At 47.8% G+C, this 15,650-nt stretch overlaps 1 protein-coding gene across 2 annotated transcripts in view; it reads left to right on the top strand.

Moving 5' to 3' along the window:
• Positions 1 to 4,708: 4,708 nt before the first annotated feature.
• TUB (TUB bipartite transcription factor) overlaps positions 4,709 to 15,650 on the top strand; it is an 81,810-nt gene continuing 70,868 nt past the window's right edge. Inside the window, exon 1 of one of the 2 annotated variants that reach the window (XM_058663429.1) lies at positions 4,709 to 5,099. In XM_058663429.1, the coding sequence (XP_058519412.1) occupies positions 4,942 to 5,099 (158 nt within the window). In that variant the 5' untranslated portion in view covers positions 4,709 to 4,941. The remainder of the gene's footprint in view (positions 5,100 to 15,650) is intronic. The other variant, XM_004593815.2, reaches the window with a different exon arrangement.

The raw sequence follows: 15,650 nt of genomic DNA, 5'->3' as shown, positions 1-15,650 counted from the left end.
ACCGATGAAGGGGTTTTATTTTTTGCAGCAAAATGAGATTACCTTTTAACTGCATTTTCCACAAACTTCTTAAGGTACGCTTGTAAGAGACTCTTGCATCTCCATATGGTTTCATCTCTTCAAAACACTTTCTTCTGATTAAATCATTGAATGACTCATAGATCATACAGCAGCACCATTTTCTTCAAGAAGGTTCTTGATTTTCATCTCTTCAGCTACAGGTTAGGCATTTTGTAGCATGTTATTTAACTTCATAGTGTTGTTAATTTCTTTTTTCTCCCTGATGTTGATTTTGTTTTGTGGCTTTTCATTTAAGGGGATGTATAGTAGCTGTGTAATGGAGACTGTCATATCTAGTAACATGTCATTTAACTTCATGGCATTGTAAATTTTTATTTTTCTTTCTGTTGTTGATTTTGTATTATGACTTTTCATTTGAGGGGATGTACAGTAGCTGTGAAATGGAGACTAACATCCAGATGTGAGGATACAATGTAGTATGCATTTCTACTTCCAAAGATGGACTTGCAATGAAACTGTTCACTGTATCTTGACAATAGGATGCTGGACTCTGCCATTGTCCATGCCCGCAATGATGGACATATGACTGTGTACGAAGAACTATACTTTAGTAATGATACAGAGGAACTGGGGGTGAGGGTGGAGGGAATTGGGTAGGGGATAAGGGAAATGCCAGGAGCCTAAGGAACTATATCATAAAATGATAATAATAATAAAATGTTTAAATAAATAAATAAGTAGAGTTTAAACATCAGTCAGTAGAAAGGGGACACAATAGCTTGGGGGAGCTTCCCTCTTGGCAACGCTTTCCGAGTATTGCCACACATTGTTGCTGAGAAAACTAAATGAGTCCTTCTGCAGCATCCCTGGGAGGGGCCCCTGGCAGCTTTGGGCGGTTTCTCCTGGCTTGGCCCTGGAGCTTTGTCCTTTGCTAACTCTTACCTGTCTTGTTTCTCTCTTAGAAGCCGTAACTTTAACAGCTTCTTCTGAATCTCAGTGAGTCTTGGTTCGCGAGGCTGGCCTTGGAGACACTGATGCAGAACCCTTTCTCTATAAACTCCTGGTGCAGCCTCAGAGTCATCCGATGCAAGAGTTGCCTGGAGGCCCCATCCCTCTGCTGTATTCTCTGTATTCCCGAGGGAGAGGGACTTCTGTGTTCTCTGTCACCAAGGGAAAGGGATGCATCTTGTCGCTTCTGCCCTTGCTGTCCTCCCATCCTGGCCTCTCTGCTCAGGTGTGTGGCCCACATCTGGTTGCACCTGCCTCAGCAAACACAGCAGGTCATTTACCAGTCTTCGTCAGCCCATTCATGAGGAACAAAGAACCTTCCACAGGTGATGTGACTCCGAGGATCCTGCCCTCAGCATCATTAGTGTTTGCTGCTTTTCCCTGCCCCAACACCCTGTTGGGTTCCCTGGGATTTCTACTTTCCCAGCTCTTCTTGTTACTCTGTTTTATTATTTACATCATTGAGGATATTTATGGCTCAGAAGGAACATAATATTCTTTCTAAAAATTCTCTAGATAACTCTCCATTAATACTCAAATTAGCTACCCATCTGTTTTCAGATTTAACTTGAAAATTCTTACCTGTGGGGCTGTTAAATTAAGAGCTGTCACCATCATTGCAAATATTGCACATATATTCCTGCAGTTATAAGTACATGTGGTGGAATTACAATGTAGGGAGCACATGAGGTGATTTTTGTTTCTCCAGGGTCTGCCTAGAATGTTTGCCTGTATTTGAAGGTGAAAAACCAGATAATCTAAACAACATGACTTACACCTTGGCTGTGACATGCAGAGTAGAGATGATGGCTGCCTGCACGAGCACACGGTCTTTGGCCATTTACCAGTTTAGGGATATGAGAAATGGCTTTGAGTCACCAGAACTTCCAACAAAGCCAAAATGTAGTGTATAGTTTCCACCTGTGCTTTTATAGAAGAAAATACAATAGCCGAAAAAGCATAGAAGCAAATGTTTTTCTTGAATCTGTGTATTCAGTGCCAAAACCATACTTCCTGTAAGCTTTTCCCTGCATGCACAGCCCTTCTGTTGAATTGCTGTTAAAATCCCTGGCTTTCAAATGTGCTGTTGTGAATATTGAGAGTCCCTCTACCACCAGTACTACTCCTTCCCCCCACCCCCCAAAAATAACCCATACACCCTGGGAACTGATGCTGGAGCGCTGACCTTGACCTGCCTGGCCCCTTGCTCAGGCAGGCAATGCCTCTTCCTGAGAGCTGCAGCTGTGGAGCATGCAGCCTCTTCCCAGGTGGGGATGTAAAGCTTGCTCCCACCTCACACAAAGTTAGGGATTTAAGAAAAAACAAATGACCTGTCCATTTATGTGGGCATGTCAGTTCTGTCTGCTCCCCTCCTTTCACTTGCAGAAAGACTTGAGGACTTTGGGAGTCTTCTCTGTGAACACTGCTTGTGTTGGGGTGGAGTTACTGGAGGGTGGGGCTTGGTCTGTTTCAGCTGCTCTTCCAAATGTGCCCTAGACTGAGTGGCTTATAAACAACAGAGATACACTGCTCACCACCTAGGCTAGAATGCCTGCTTCCTCTTTCGTAGAAGCCTGTCTGCCCCTTCACATGGTGGAAGGGCTATCAAAATTTCTAAGACCTCCTAAAAGAGCATCACCTTGGAAACCAGGTAGGTTTCCACTTGGGAAAGTAGCAAGATGGCACTTTCAGGCAGTGCCAGTGAAGCCACCCTAGGCAGACGGGCAGAGGGGTGACGCATCAACTGAGGAAGCTCAAGTGTCTCCGTCATGGACATGACGCCCATCTCAGAAAAGAGCAGCTTCATCTCTTGACTTTGGGTCTGCCAGAGTCGGGATGTCCAGAGAAGAAATCCTATAGGACAGCCTGTCTTTTGCAGTCAGTACAGACACACAGGTGGCTGAGGGGAGGGTGCTGGGTTCCAGACAGTGTATTTGTACTTTCTGTGTAATGGCTTTAAGACTAATGAGGTATTTAACATCTAGCCCTCCCTTGTGAGGGGCAACACTGCCTGCTGTCAAGTAAAATAGGGTAGCACCGAGAGCAGAATGGGGACGTGTGAACCTTGGAGCCAAGTTGCAGAGTGCACTTGGTGCTAGGCAACAGTGCTTTTGTTCCGGAGTTTTCCTCTAGAGAGCATGGACCTTAGTTTAGTAAAGGAAGTAGTTTATGGTTCTCCATCTCTGCACCAAAGTGTTTTTGCTTCAAGGTTTTTGAAAAACAGCTATGTTGGGATTTAGGCCTCACAAGTGAGTCTGCCAACTCTACAAGAACATCAACAGTGTGTGCTTGGTAGACACTGCGTTTTACTAAGAACCTTGGCCCTTGATCAATACATCCGGGCAGCTCTGAGTGGCTACCGCGGTGGGTGTGTGGCACTCAGCTGGGGACCAAATTCAAAAGCTCAAGGGACCAGGCAAGTAATGGCAATGAAATATATGGCTGATGAGGTCTGGAACCTACAGAACACATGTTCCCTGCTTCCTGAAGGTGGAACACCCACTTTTGACTAGGAACTTTGAAAACTTCATGGCAAGTGCAATTAAAAGATGTTAATTTTGATGCAAAAATGTTTTGAAATCCATGTTCCATTTGTTTATAATACACATTTTCTTTACTTTGAAAAGATTTATTTATTTTGAAAAAGAGAGAGGTGTCATCCATCCACTGGTTCACCATTAAAGCCAGGAGTCTCTCACATGGGTCCAGGGGCCCAGAGTGAAACAGCCAGAACTGGACCTCACACCCATATAGGATACTGGCACTGCCAGCACCGGCCCCTTAACACATACTTTCCATGTACCTTTGGAAGCACCCTCTTGTGCTGCATGCAGGCCCAATGTTGCCAGAATTTGTTAGTTTTCCAGAGCTAAAGAGCTAGAAAGAGGGAAGTTTCCAATTATTCATTCAATGAAAAAGGCCTGTGCAGGGCAAACAACCCACTCCTGGGCTGGAAGCAACAGGTGTGCTGTTACTGTAGCGTTAACTCCACTTTTACAGGAGTTGGCCGAATTCTGGGATTAGTGCACTCACACCCTGCCTCCCCTCCAGGAAGCCTGGCTCCTCCACCCCACCTGACCCCCCTCCCCAGGGCAGCTGCGAAGAAAGGTCCTTCTTAGGCTTCTGTGACCTCTGCAAGAAGATTAAGGCTGTAAATCCCACTGGGGCTGCCATCCCGAGGGCAGGGGGAGGGAAGGAAAAGGGAAATGCGCCCAGTGGTCCCCACTTTCCATAGCCTTCCCTTATAGGGTCAGCCAGGTGTAAACAAACACATTGCCCGGAATGGGACAAAATTACTGGATTTTATCCAGTGCATCTTCAGTAGTCATGAAGGGAATGTACAAAGGGGTACAAACAGAAAGAGGCTTCCCGGAAAGGAATGTTTGAAGGTCCCAGCTAGACCCAGGGGCTCTGGGAGGAAGGGGTGGAGCCGCGGAGCGGGTAGGGGGAGGCAGTTTGGAGATGGAAGGGGGAGGTGGCTGAAGAACTTCCGCGCGGGGTCAAAGGGGCGGGGAGAAGCGCAAATCCAAGAAATGTGGGACGTGGGCGTGGACATTCCCATTCCAGGGAAGGGGGCGAAGGGAGGGAGACTCCTACATGGGCCGCTCTGCCCGAGGCGTCTGGAAAGGGAGAGCGCATCCGGGACGCCCACACCACCGCCGACAACCTCTTAAGGCTCCCCGACCCGGGAAGGTTTGAAAGCAGCCGGGCCCAGGTGACGCGGGTATAGATGGGGCGGTTGCCATGGCGACGCGCCGCGCACCTCGGAAATAAATAAATAAGCCGCCGGTGTTGCAGCAGCCGCGCCCCCGCGGGACGCCCGCGCCGGGGAGGCAGCCCCGCGGGTCCGAGTCCCTGCTGCCCGCGCGTGCTGGAGTTGGCGGAGCCGGGGGTGGGCACCCCCGGGGGCGAATGGTACAGTCCTCCGCCCGCGCCCCGGCCGGCCCGCAGCCCGCGAGCGCGCGCCGGGCTCAGCGCAGCCGCTGCCCGCCGTCCGCCGCGTCCGAGACAGCGATGGAGGGGGTCAGCAGCCACCGGAGTCTGTCCTACAGCCGCTGGAGCTACGACAGGTAAGGGCACGCGCCCGGCCAGGGGCTTGTCGGCCCTTCCACTGGGGCCCGCGTGGGCGCCCCGAGCGCGCTCGCACCATGCCAGAGAAGCGGGCCTCGGGATGAGTGCGAGTACGGGCGCCCAACCAGACCCCCGCAGTGGACACGGGCATTCGGGAATGGTTGCCAGGGCGTCCTCAAGCCGCCGGCAAAGCTGTGAGCGGAGGACACTGGCGGCTTTGCGACCGGCGAGTTGCCATCCCGCTGGGGTCGGTCCTCCCTGGGGAGGGCGTAGAGGGGCTGAGGTGAAGGGGGTTGCTCTCGGCCCCAGGCGAGCCCTGGCTGGCGCTCGCGGCGGGAACCGGGGTTGGTTCCGGGCTGGGCGGCCCCGCTGGCTAGCAGTGGCTGGGACTGGGGAGGTGGGCGCGCAGCCGGCTGCCGGGTGATGAGCTGGGCACCCGCCGGTTGCCAGGCTGCTGCGCGCCGGCCCCGCGAGGATGGGGAGCGGCTGCGGCGTGGGCGGCTGGGAGCCACGCGTCCCACGCATCGGGTCCTGGCGGAGGGCATCATCATCCCTGGCAAGATGAGAACCGCGGAGTGAGTTGGCCGTGAAGTCGAGCGAATTGAGTCCGAGATTTACGTTCCTTCTACCGTTTTGGGTGTGTTGGGTGCTTCAAATGAAACCGTGATGGATAGTAGATAGTAATGTTTTTCGTAAAGTTCGGAACCTCATGCCGATCTCCAGAATCTTGGAGTGAGTTTTTCTGATCCATAGCCCTAACTGGGGAGGGCTGAAAAACTGGGCTGTGCCAACTCCTGCTTTCTGCGAGTCTGCTTCTCTTCATTCCGCATTTTCACACCCGTGGGTTTTTTTCCTCCCTAGATTCAAAGTGTAACAGGTGTGCGTCCTGCCTGTGTCTGATTCCCCTGGGACCTCGCGCCCCAGGCCCGCGTTCCGAGGCCTCGCCCTTCATTGCTCCCACCTGTCCCCATCCTCCCTTGCCTCTCTGCTGCTGGTGAGCGCAGCACATCTCCCTCAGGTGCGGTCTGTCTTCACCTCTCCTCGAGATGGGTGCACCTGACCCACAGTCTGCTTCCATGGCCCTTTCCTTGGACAAATACTGTATGAGATACTATTTCCTCGTCATCCCTTCAGTGCATAACCTTGGCAACCTGTTGTTGGCCTCACAGTTCCGGTGAACTTGCTCTTTTAGAAATCGATGCCGTCTGTGGAGAACTCTGAAATGACGGAAACGCTCATTTGATAAGACTTAGAAGGTTGTGTATATCCAGTCCATACATTGTGCATTCCCCGGGCTCAACAAATAGTGTATTGAGTGCACACTGTGTGCTGGGCCATGGAGATAAGAAGATAAGACATAATCCCTTCCCCAGGTGAGCTCACAGCCTAGATTCTCCTGGCCTGTGCTGGAGATGTAATATGTGTCTGGGAGACGAGCTGAACTAATTCTGCATACCAGCTCTTTGGGGAAAAGACTGGGGTTAGACAGCCTGGGCTGCAATCTGGACTTCATCTAGTTAACTTTGTACAAATACCCGCTCTCGGCCTCAGTTTCTTCATTTCTAGCTTGAACTATTGATGATGTCAAACGAAGTTGTGAAGCGCTTGGCATACTGCCTGGGACACAGGCGTGTTGCACCTGCTGCTGTGCTCTGAATTGTGTAAATGTAGATATTGTAAAGGTTGCTAGTTCTCCCTTGAAGCTTGGTTTGTTTAAGGCTGTTTTCTAGAATTCTGTTTTCAGAACCCTGCTCAGCCTGACGTGCCCGACAGCTTGGTGCTTGCAGCAGCTGAAGGAGCCAGAATGTCCAAGAACAGAACCCTGCCTGGTCGTTGGGTGTGGTCGTGCAGGCACATCTGGTGTTGGCTGACCCTGGCCCCACCCAGTGGTCTAGCGAGTGCGTGTGTTTTTAAAATGTCGATATAAGGGACACTACACCATCAGTTAAGCAGTTTAAAGTGTTATACATGCATAGGGGACTAAGTATTAAGAATAAAATCGATTCTTGCTGCCTCCATCCCTACTGCCAACCCAGAGAAGCACTGCTCAGTCAGCCCTGCCTTTTTCTGGCTTCTGTTGGGAAGCCGCTCTGTTTCAAGTCCCCATCCAGGCTGACCTGTTGGTGCATTCGTTGGGGCTGTGACCCTCTCTGCTCCCTGAGCCCCGGTGTGTGTGTCCCCCGCGGGGCCTCTGCTGGGCGTCTCTAAGCCTGTGCGGCCGTCCTTCAGCAGCTTCTCTCCAGTGGTGGTGGAAGGGTTTCCAGTGGGGGAGCACAGGCCTCCTAAAGCCTTGGTTTGGAACTTGTACACATCACTGTGCCGTGTTATATTGTGCGAGAGGAGTCAGCACACCAGCCCACATCCCAGGGCTGGAGAGACGAGCACTGCGTCTCCAAGGGACGAGCTGAAGACCACGTGTGGCCGCTGTCAGTCTCCCACAATGGCCTGTGGCTTTTATAGTCCCCGCTGTCTAAATGTGAGTGTGTGGCAGAGCCACCATCTCCTGCACTCGGCCTCGTTAGGGCCTCAGTTATGAGGCTGGGACATTAGCTCTGTAAGGGCTCCTTGTGTCTAGCCCCAGCCTGCTTGCCAAGCCTTAGCCCACCGCCATCTCGAAAAGGCCTGTGCACGTCACCTGTATCCCCCAATTGGCGTGTTCAAACTCACATTTCTCTGGTGATTTGATTTTGACTGTTCAGTGTCCTTTCAGCCAAATGTACGCCTCAGAGCTTTGCCATCCGTCTTGAGCTTGGCGAGCCTATTCATTTTGTCTGCCTGTTTATCTGTACTGCTGATTGGTGCAGTGGTGAAATGGAGTGATGTGTGTGGAATGATGGGTACCAAGTGCTTATCAGCCAGTCCGCTGGCTTCCAACAGCTTAATTGGGGGTTAACTGACCTCTCTGCAGTGTCCAGGCATATTTCTGACCCTGGTGCCCATGGTGACCAAATTACTACTCTGCACTCATTGGTGGGCCTTCCCATTCTAGAGCCTTCCCTGTCGTTATTCTCAGGGTAAACTCGTAGGTGCCATTGCCTGAGATGGCTTCACTTGTGGTTCTGCACTCACGGCTGTCCTCAGGCACACTGCTGCCTCACCTCACAGGGGCCTGGTACCTCTACCCTTCACCAGCCTCTTAGCGGGTCTGTCTGCTTCCTTTCCCTTCCCACCCCTGCACCACATGCTGGATGACGTCACTTACTCCAACACTTTTTAAAAAATTGTTTATTTTCATTATGAAGGCAGATTTAACAGAAAGGAGAGACAGAAAGATCTTCCGTCCACTGGTTCATTCCTGAAATGGCCACAACAGCTAGAGCTGAGCCTTTGAGAAGCCAGGATTCAGGAGCTTCTTCTGGGTCTCACATGGGTGTGGGGTCTCAAGGACCATCCTCTGCTGTGTTCCCAAGGCCACCAGTAGAGAGCTGGATAGGAGGTGGAGCAGTCAGGATGCGAACCTGCAGGTGAAGGATGAGCCTGTTGAGCCAGCACGTCAGCCCCAGCAGTACTTTTTTGTTTTAAAGAATTTGTTTGAAAGGCAGCATTGCAGAGAGGGAGAGGGAAAAGGAGAGACGGAGATCTTCCATCCTCTAGTTTACTCCTTAATTGACTGCAACAGCCAGGATGGGGCCAAGCTGAAGGCAGGAGCTTCATCTGGTGTCCCAGGTGGGTGCAGGGCCCCAAGCTGTTACTTTGCTTTCCTAGGTGCATTTAGGAGGCTGTATCGTAAAGGAAGCAGCCTGGTCTCCAATGGACACCTGTATGGGATGATGGCACTGCAGGAAGTGGAAGGTGACTTCACCCACTGTGCCACAGTGCCAGCCCCCGTCCCAGCACTTTTCTGTGCTCTCATAATACGTGCTCAGCACCACTGAGGCTGCGTGAAACAGTGTTGAATCTCCATCCCCCTTCTTATCATGGCGCCAAGACACTTGCACACACAAAGGCCCAGCATCCAGCGTGTTGCCATGTCCGCAGCCTGTATCTTCAGTTGGGCCATCTACGCACCATCTCTCAGTCTTGGTTAGCTTCAGCCTCGTTCTCCGCAACAGTGCCCCCTGCCCACTTCATCACCCTCAAAGCCCTTGCTCTCCTTGACTCTTAGCCACACTCCAGACTCTTCTTTTTGGTTGGATTTGTAGATTTATTTTACTGGAAAGTCGAGTATACAGAAAGTCAGATGTACAGAGAGGAGAGACCGAGAGGAAGATCTTGATTTACTTTCCAAGGGGCCACAACGGCTGGAGCTGAGCTGATCTGGATCCTCTTTCGGGTCTCCCACGTGGATGCAGGATCCCAAGGCTTTCCCAGGCCACAAGCAGGGAGCTGGATGGGAATCAGGGCCGCCGGGATTAGAGCCAGCACCCGTGTGGGATTCCAGCTCATGCAAGGTGAGGATCCCAGCCTCTAGGTTACCATACTGGGCCCAACACTCTAGTCTCTTAACCAGTGGCTTTATCTCCTGTCCTTTTTTTTTTTTTTGGATATTAGTATATATTTTTTTTAATTATTTATTATTTAACTTCATTATTTACATTGTATTATGTGACACAGTTACATAGATACTTGGGTTCTCCCCACCCCTCCCCAAACCCTTCCACCATGGTGGATTCCTCCACCTTGTTGCATAACCACAGCTCAAGTTCAGTTGAGATTACCCCATTGCAAGCGTATACCAAACATAGAGTCCAACATCTTACTCCTGTCCTTTTGAGAAAACAAAGCCCATCAGGCATAGTCTCCTGTCACTTCCAGATTCCACATCACTTCCAGTCTACCTCAACTATTCCCTCCCATGCACTTTTCTTATTTCCAGTTCTTTGCTCTTATAAGTACTTCTGTGATCTACATCCCTGTGGATGTAACACCATTCTTGACGTCAGATGGCAAGCTCCTGAATAAAGGTCATTAGCTGAGTTTTTTGCTATTGTCAAATTATGCTTCAAAAAAGTATATTGATTTCTGGTCCCCTGGGCAGTGACTTAAACTGTATTATTTGATAATTGTTTGCTGAAGGTTTGGCCTTTCAGACAGACAACACAGCTTAAACACTCAGAACTTGGACATTAAGTCACTTAGTTTTGAACCCTACCTCTTCCAGTGATTGTTCATGGGACTTCAGACAAGTAACTTAACCCCATCACAGAAAGAAAATACCACTACCTGCCTCTAAACAACTACATGTTTTTTAATGATGATTTTTATGTGAAAGGCAGAGATACAGAGAGGGAAGACAGACCGGGTCTTGTATCATCTGGTTCACTCTCCAAATGGCTGCAACAGCTGGAGCTGAGCTTATCTGGAGCCAGGTGCTTCTTTCGTGTCTCTCACATAGGTACAGGGGCCCAAGGACTTGAGCCATCTCCACTGCTTTCTTAGACTATAAAACAGAGAGCTGGATTGGAAGTGGAGCAACCAGGATTTGAACCAGCGCCCATGTGGGATGCAGGCACCACAGACGGAGGCTTGGCCTAGGATGTCATGGCACTGACCCCCAAGTTATTTGGATTTTTTGTTCTTTGGGTTTTTGTTTGTTTGAGCACTTCCTAAATGTCAGGCACTGGGAACAGAGCAGTTAACAGAACTGTCCTTGGTCACATAATTTTATTGTGTCATGGAGGTAAACTCGCACAGCTCTTTGTATATGTTACATATGTAAATGTATGTATGTATATATGTATAATGTCAGTGCTGAGTGACAATACATACCAAAAAAAAGCACAACTAAGAATATATAGTGATTGAATGAAGATGGTGGGAGTGGTGAATTTCTGTGTTAGTGTGGTCTGAGAAAGTCTCTGAAGGTGACATTTCAGAAGAGACACAGAAGCAGTGAGAGAAGGGAGATATGATGTGGTTGGTGGGGAAGAATGTTCCGTGGGAGGGAAGCAGCATGCACGGGTCCCCAAGGTGGGTGTGTGCCTTGTGACTTAGAGCTCCTTGAAGAGGCCACCGTGCCCTTGCCCCATCCTCGGAGCACCCCTGATTTGTTTGGATTGCCTGGAACTTTATATAAAAGGAATGCACCCATTTTTTGGCCTGGCACAATTCAGATAGCGTCATTATATTGATATTCTTCCATGCTGTCACATACATCGGGTCACATTTTTCTGGTTTTGGTTCTGACTTGTATACCTGTAGATGAATGCAACACAGCTTACTGATCTATTCACCTGCTCCTAGATTTCTGGACTGCTTTCAGGTTTGTGGCTTCACAAACTTGTCTTTGAGCGTAATGTTTTTATTTCTATTGGGCAGTTACTTAGCATTGAGGTGGCTAAATGATATGTTAGACATCCACTTAACTTTTAAGAAACTGACTAGTTTTTTGAAGTACTTGAACAATTTTATGTTCTTAGAGCAGTATGAGTGTTTTCCACATCTTGTCATCAGTCGGTAGTCTTTTCAACCTTAGTTATTCTAACAGGTATGTCATAGCACCTGACTAATGATGTGGAACACCTTTTTATGTTATTGGCCATCCGTTTATCTTTGGAAAAGTTTTTTAAAATATCTTTTTTAAGATTTTATTTGAAAAGCAGATTTACAGAGAAAAGGACAGAAAGATCTTCTGTCTGCTAGTTCACTCTTGAAGTGACCACCACAACTGGAACTGAGCCAATCTGAAGCCAGAAGCATCTTCCGGGTCTCCCACACAGGTGCAGGGTCCCAAGGCGTTGGGCCATTCTCGACTGCTTTCCCCAGGCCACAGGCAGGGAGCTGGAAGGGAAGTGGAGTAGCCAGGACATGAACTGGCGCCCATGTGGGATCCCGACACATGCAAGGTAAAGACTGAGCCACTGAGCCATTGCGCCGGGCCCCAAAATATCTTCTTAGTTTTAACATGGGTTGTTTCTTTATTCCTGAGTTTTGAGAGTTCTCATTAGGTGTGTGTTATAGATATAGGTCCTTTATCAGATAGATAAAAGAAGAATTTTCTCCTGTTCTCTTTTTTTTTTTCCCAAGGAGTTTGATATTTTCAAGGAGTTTTTACTTTTAATAAAATCCAATTTATCTTGTATTTTACAAATTGGTGTCATCTAGGAAAGCATTGCTTAAACTCAAGGTGACAAAGGTTTTCTCCTAGGAGTTTTCTAATTTTACATTTTAAATTTAGACCTGTACTACATTTGAGTTACCTTGTTACATTTAGTAGGTTCACTTTTTGAAATGGATTTCCATTTCCCCTCATCATTGGTTGAGAGCCTTCCTTTGCCTAATGAATTGCCTTTACACATTTATTAGCCTTCTTTTGCCTAATGAATTGCCTTTACACATTTATTAAAAAACAAAAACAGGGTCCGGCGCCGTGGCCTAGCGCCTAAAGTCCTCACTTTGAACGCACCGGGTTCCCATATGGGCGGCAGTTCTAATCCCCGCAGCTCCACTTCCCATCCAGCTCCCTGTTTGTGACCTGGGAAAGCAGTCAACGATGGCCCAAAGCCTTGGGACCCTGCTCCCGTGTGGGAGACCTGGAGGAAGTTCCTGGCTCCTGGCTTTGGATCAGCACAGCACCAGCCGTTGCGGTCACTTGGGGAGTGAATCATTGGATGGAAGATCTTCCTCTCTGTCTCTCCTCCTCTCTGTATATCTGACTTTGTAATAAAAATAAATAAATCTTTAGGGGAAAAAAAAGGTTCTCTCTTTAAAAAAAAATATTTTGGGTTAGAAAGTACATTTAATCTATAGATTGGTTTGTGGAAAATTAATCTGTTAGTACTGCAGCCTCTATGAACATGCTACACTTCTGTATATTTAGATTATTGTATTAGCTTTCTGTGGTTATAATAAAATGCCACAGGCTGTTACTTTGTAAAGTAAAAAGGGCTTCTGTGGTTGGTCAGCATTCTGGCTGGAAGTCCACATAGCATGATAGTGCATCCCATCCAGGGCTCATAACTGCGTTACAGCGTTGGGAGAAGTAGTAAGGGAAGCAATAGCGTTGCCAGGTGCACAGGGAGGAGCACCCTGGCTTCCTAACAGTTCATTCTCACCTTGAGAAGCCATCATTAGCCCCCTGCTGTGGGGGGGCCTCTAACCTAATTACCTTACCCTACATCCCACCACTGAAGATTCTACCATCTCCTGCCACCACCCGGGGACCAGGCTGCCAGTGAACCCTTGAGGGACAAACCCCAGCAAGCATCGTTGTTTCTCTTGAGTGTATTTTGTAGTGTTGAGGTGTAGGTCCTTTATCTCTGTTAGAAGAAGTAAAAATGTTGCATGTTTCCCCGTAAGTATTGCATGCTTTTCAGTGAGATTGTAAGTGGTATGAAGGCACTTCATGGGGGGGAAAAAGTTTATTTTGATTTAAAAAGTTTATGTTGGTGCAAAAAGTTGAAAAAGCATGCGTTTTTTGTCATAACATGCATTTTCCATGAAACTTGTTCTCACATATTTTGCAAAAAAAGAAAAAAAAAAAAACCCCAACCTAGTTTCTGATTGTTCATTACTAGTGTATGATAATCTCTCTCTAGCTGGGGATTTTCATTGTTATAGAATGTATAGACCATGGAGTGAGCCGTGTCGATGATTTCTACGTGAGATTTGGTGATGGTAGTTAATGTGCCATGTGCTGCAGCCATCCCTCATGTTTCCAGAGCTCTCATCTCTCTGCATAGAAACTCTGTACCTGCCAATAAATCCTGGCATCACCTGTTTTCCCAGGTCCTGGTATTCCCTAATCCACTTTCTCTGAATTCACCTATTCTAAATAGCTCACGTAAGTGGAATCCTACAATTTCACTGTTGTGTCTGGCTGGTTTCACTGAGCGTATGTTTTCCAGGTTTACCCATGTTGTACGTGTGAGCGCGTCGTTCATTTTTGGCCGAAGAACGTTGCCCTGTGTGTGGATAGCACACGGTGTTCCTCTGTTCACCAGCTGGCAGACACGGGTTTTCCACCTTTGGGTTATTGAAAATGCTGCAGTGAATATTGGTTTACAAATCCCTGTTGGAGTTCTTGGGTTCATTTCTTCTGGATGCGCATGTAGGAGTGGAATTTCTGGGTCACAAAACAAATCTTTTCTACAAAGTCCACCATCATTTTACATCACTGCCAGCAGTGTACACAGTACCTTACAAAAGGGTTTTCTATGTAAATCAGTGGTTTTTGAATTGGCACATTGTGTCTGAGTAAATCACACATCATGTGAAAGCTGTCTGAATTTTTTTTGCGGATGTGAGGTTGATTTTGAATATACAGATCCGACAAGGCTAAAGGTGTCCACATTTCTCTGCATGTTCACCAATACTTGGCTAATTTCCAGGTTTTTATTATTGTCATCTGAGTATGTGTCATATCTTTCAAGGTTGATTTATTTGAGGAGCCACCACCTGTGGTGCTGGCATTCCATGTAGACACCTGTTTGAGTCCCAACTGCTCCACTTCCAATCCAGTTTTCTGCTGATGTGCCTGAAAAATCAGTGGAAAATGAGCTCAGTTCTTGGGCCACTGCAGCCACGTGAGACACCTAAAGAAAACTCTAGGCTCCTGGCTTCTTCCTGGCCCAGCCCCAGCCATTAGAGAATGAACCAGCAGATGTAAGAGCTCTTTTTCCCTTCCCTCTGTACTCTGCCTTAATTTTATTTATTAGAAAGGCAAGGTTGCTGAGAGAGCACTTGAGTGAGCGAGAGCCAGTGATGGGCCTGGCCAAGCTCTAGAGCTTCATCTGGGTTTTCCATGTGGGTAGCAGGGGCCCAAGCACTTAAGCCGTCTTCTGCCGCTTTTCCAAGGCTGGTAGCAGGGAACTGGATTAGAAGTGGAGCAGCCAGGACATAAACAGGAACCCATATAGGATACTGGAATCACAGGCAGCAGCTTTATTTGCTATGCTACCACAATGCTATCTCTGACGTATCTTATGTGTTTTTGATTGGCATTTCCCTAATGACAAATGAGTATTTTTTTTCTATATTTATTGGTCATTTGTATATATCAGAATTACCTACTCGAGTTCTTTGTTTGGATTAGGTTGTCTTGGGGATTATGCTATAGTTTTTTATGTATCTGGATATTAAACTCTTACGAGGTGTACACGATTGCAGATGTTTTCTCCAATTCTGTGGGCTGTCTTACATTCTTGATAGTTTTTGAAATGGCAGTTTTTGAGACAAGATCTAATTATCTGGTATTTTTAAATTATTGTTGCTTGTGCTTTGGTTGTTGTATCTAAGAATCCACTGCCAAGTCCAGGGTCATAAAGATGTACCTGTTTTCCTGCAGGTGGTTTTTGGACTCAAAGAGTATGCGTAGATCACTGGCTCTGTGTATGGTATGAGGCAGGGTCCAGCTTCCTCCTTGTGCGTGTGAAACTAGCAGCGCCATCGGTTGCAGACGATGCCCATGAAATCCTATCAGAAATCTTTTGACCCTAGATGGATTTGTGTATTTGTGGACTTCCAGTGTGTTCCGTTGACCTGTGTGTCTGTTGTGTAACTGTTGTGACTTTGTATTAAGTTTTGAATAAGAGGAAAGGACAAGGGAACCTAATATTTCTTGGACTAAGCCCGTGTCTAATGGAGGCTGAAGCTCCCAAAAGAACAAGTCA

The sequence above is a fragment of the Ochotona princeps genome, chromosome 4 (genome assembly GCF_030435755.1).
Source record: "Ochotona princeps isolate mOchPri1 chromosome 4, mOchPri1.hap1, whole genome shotgun sequence".
NCBI classification, from domain to species: domain Eukaryota; kingdom Metazoa; phylum Chordata; class Mammalia; order Lagomorpha; family Ochotonidae; genus Ochotona; species Ochotona princeps.
This window is presented reverse-complemented; position numbering and strand designations above follow the sequence as displayed.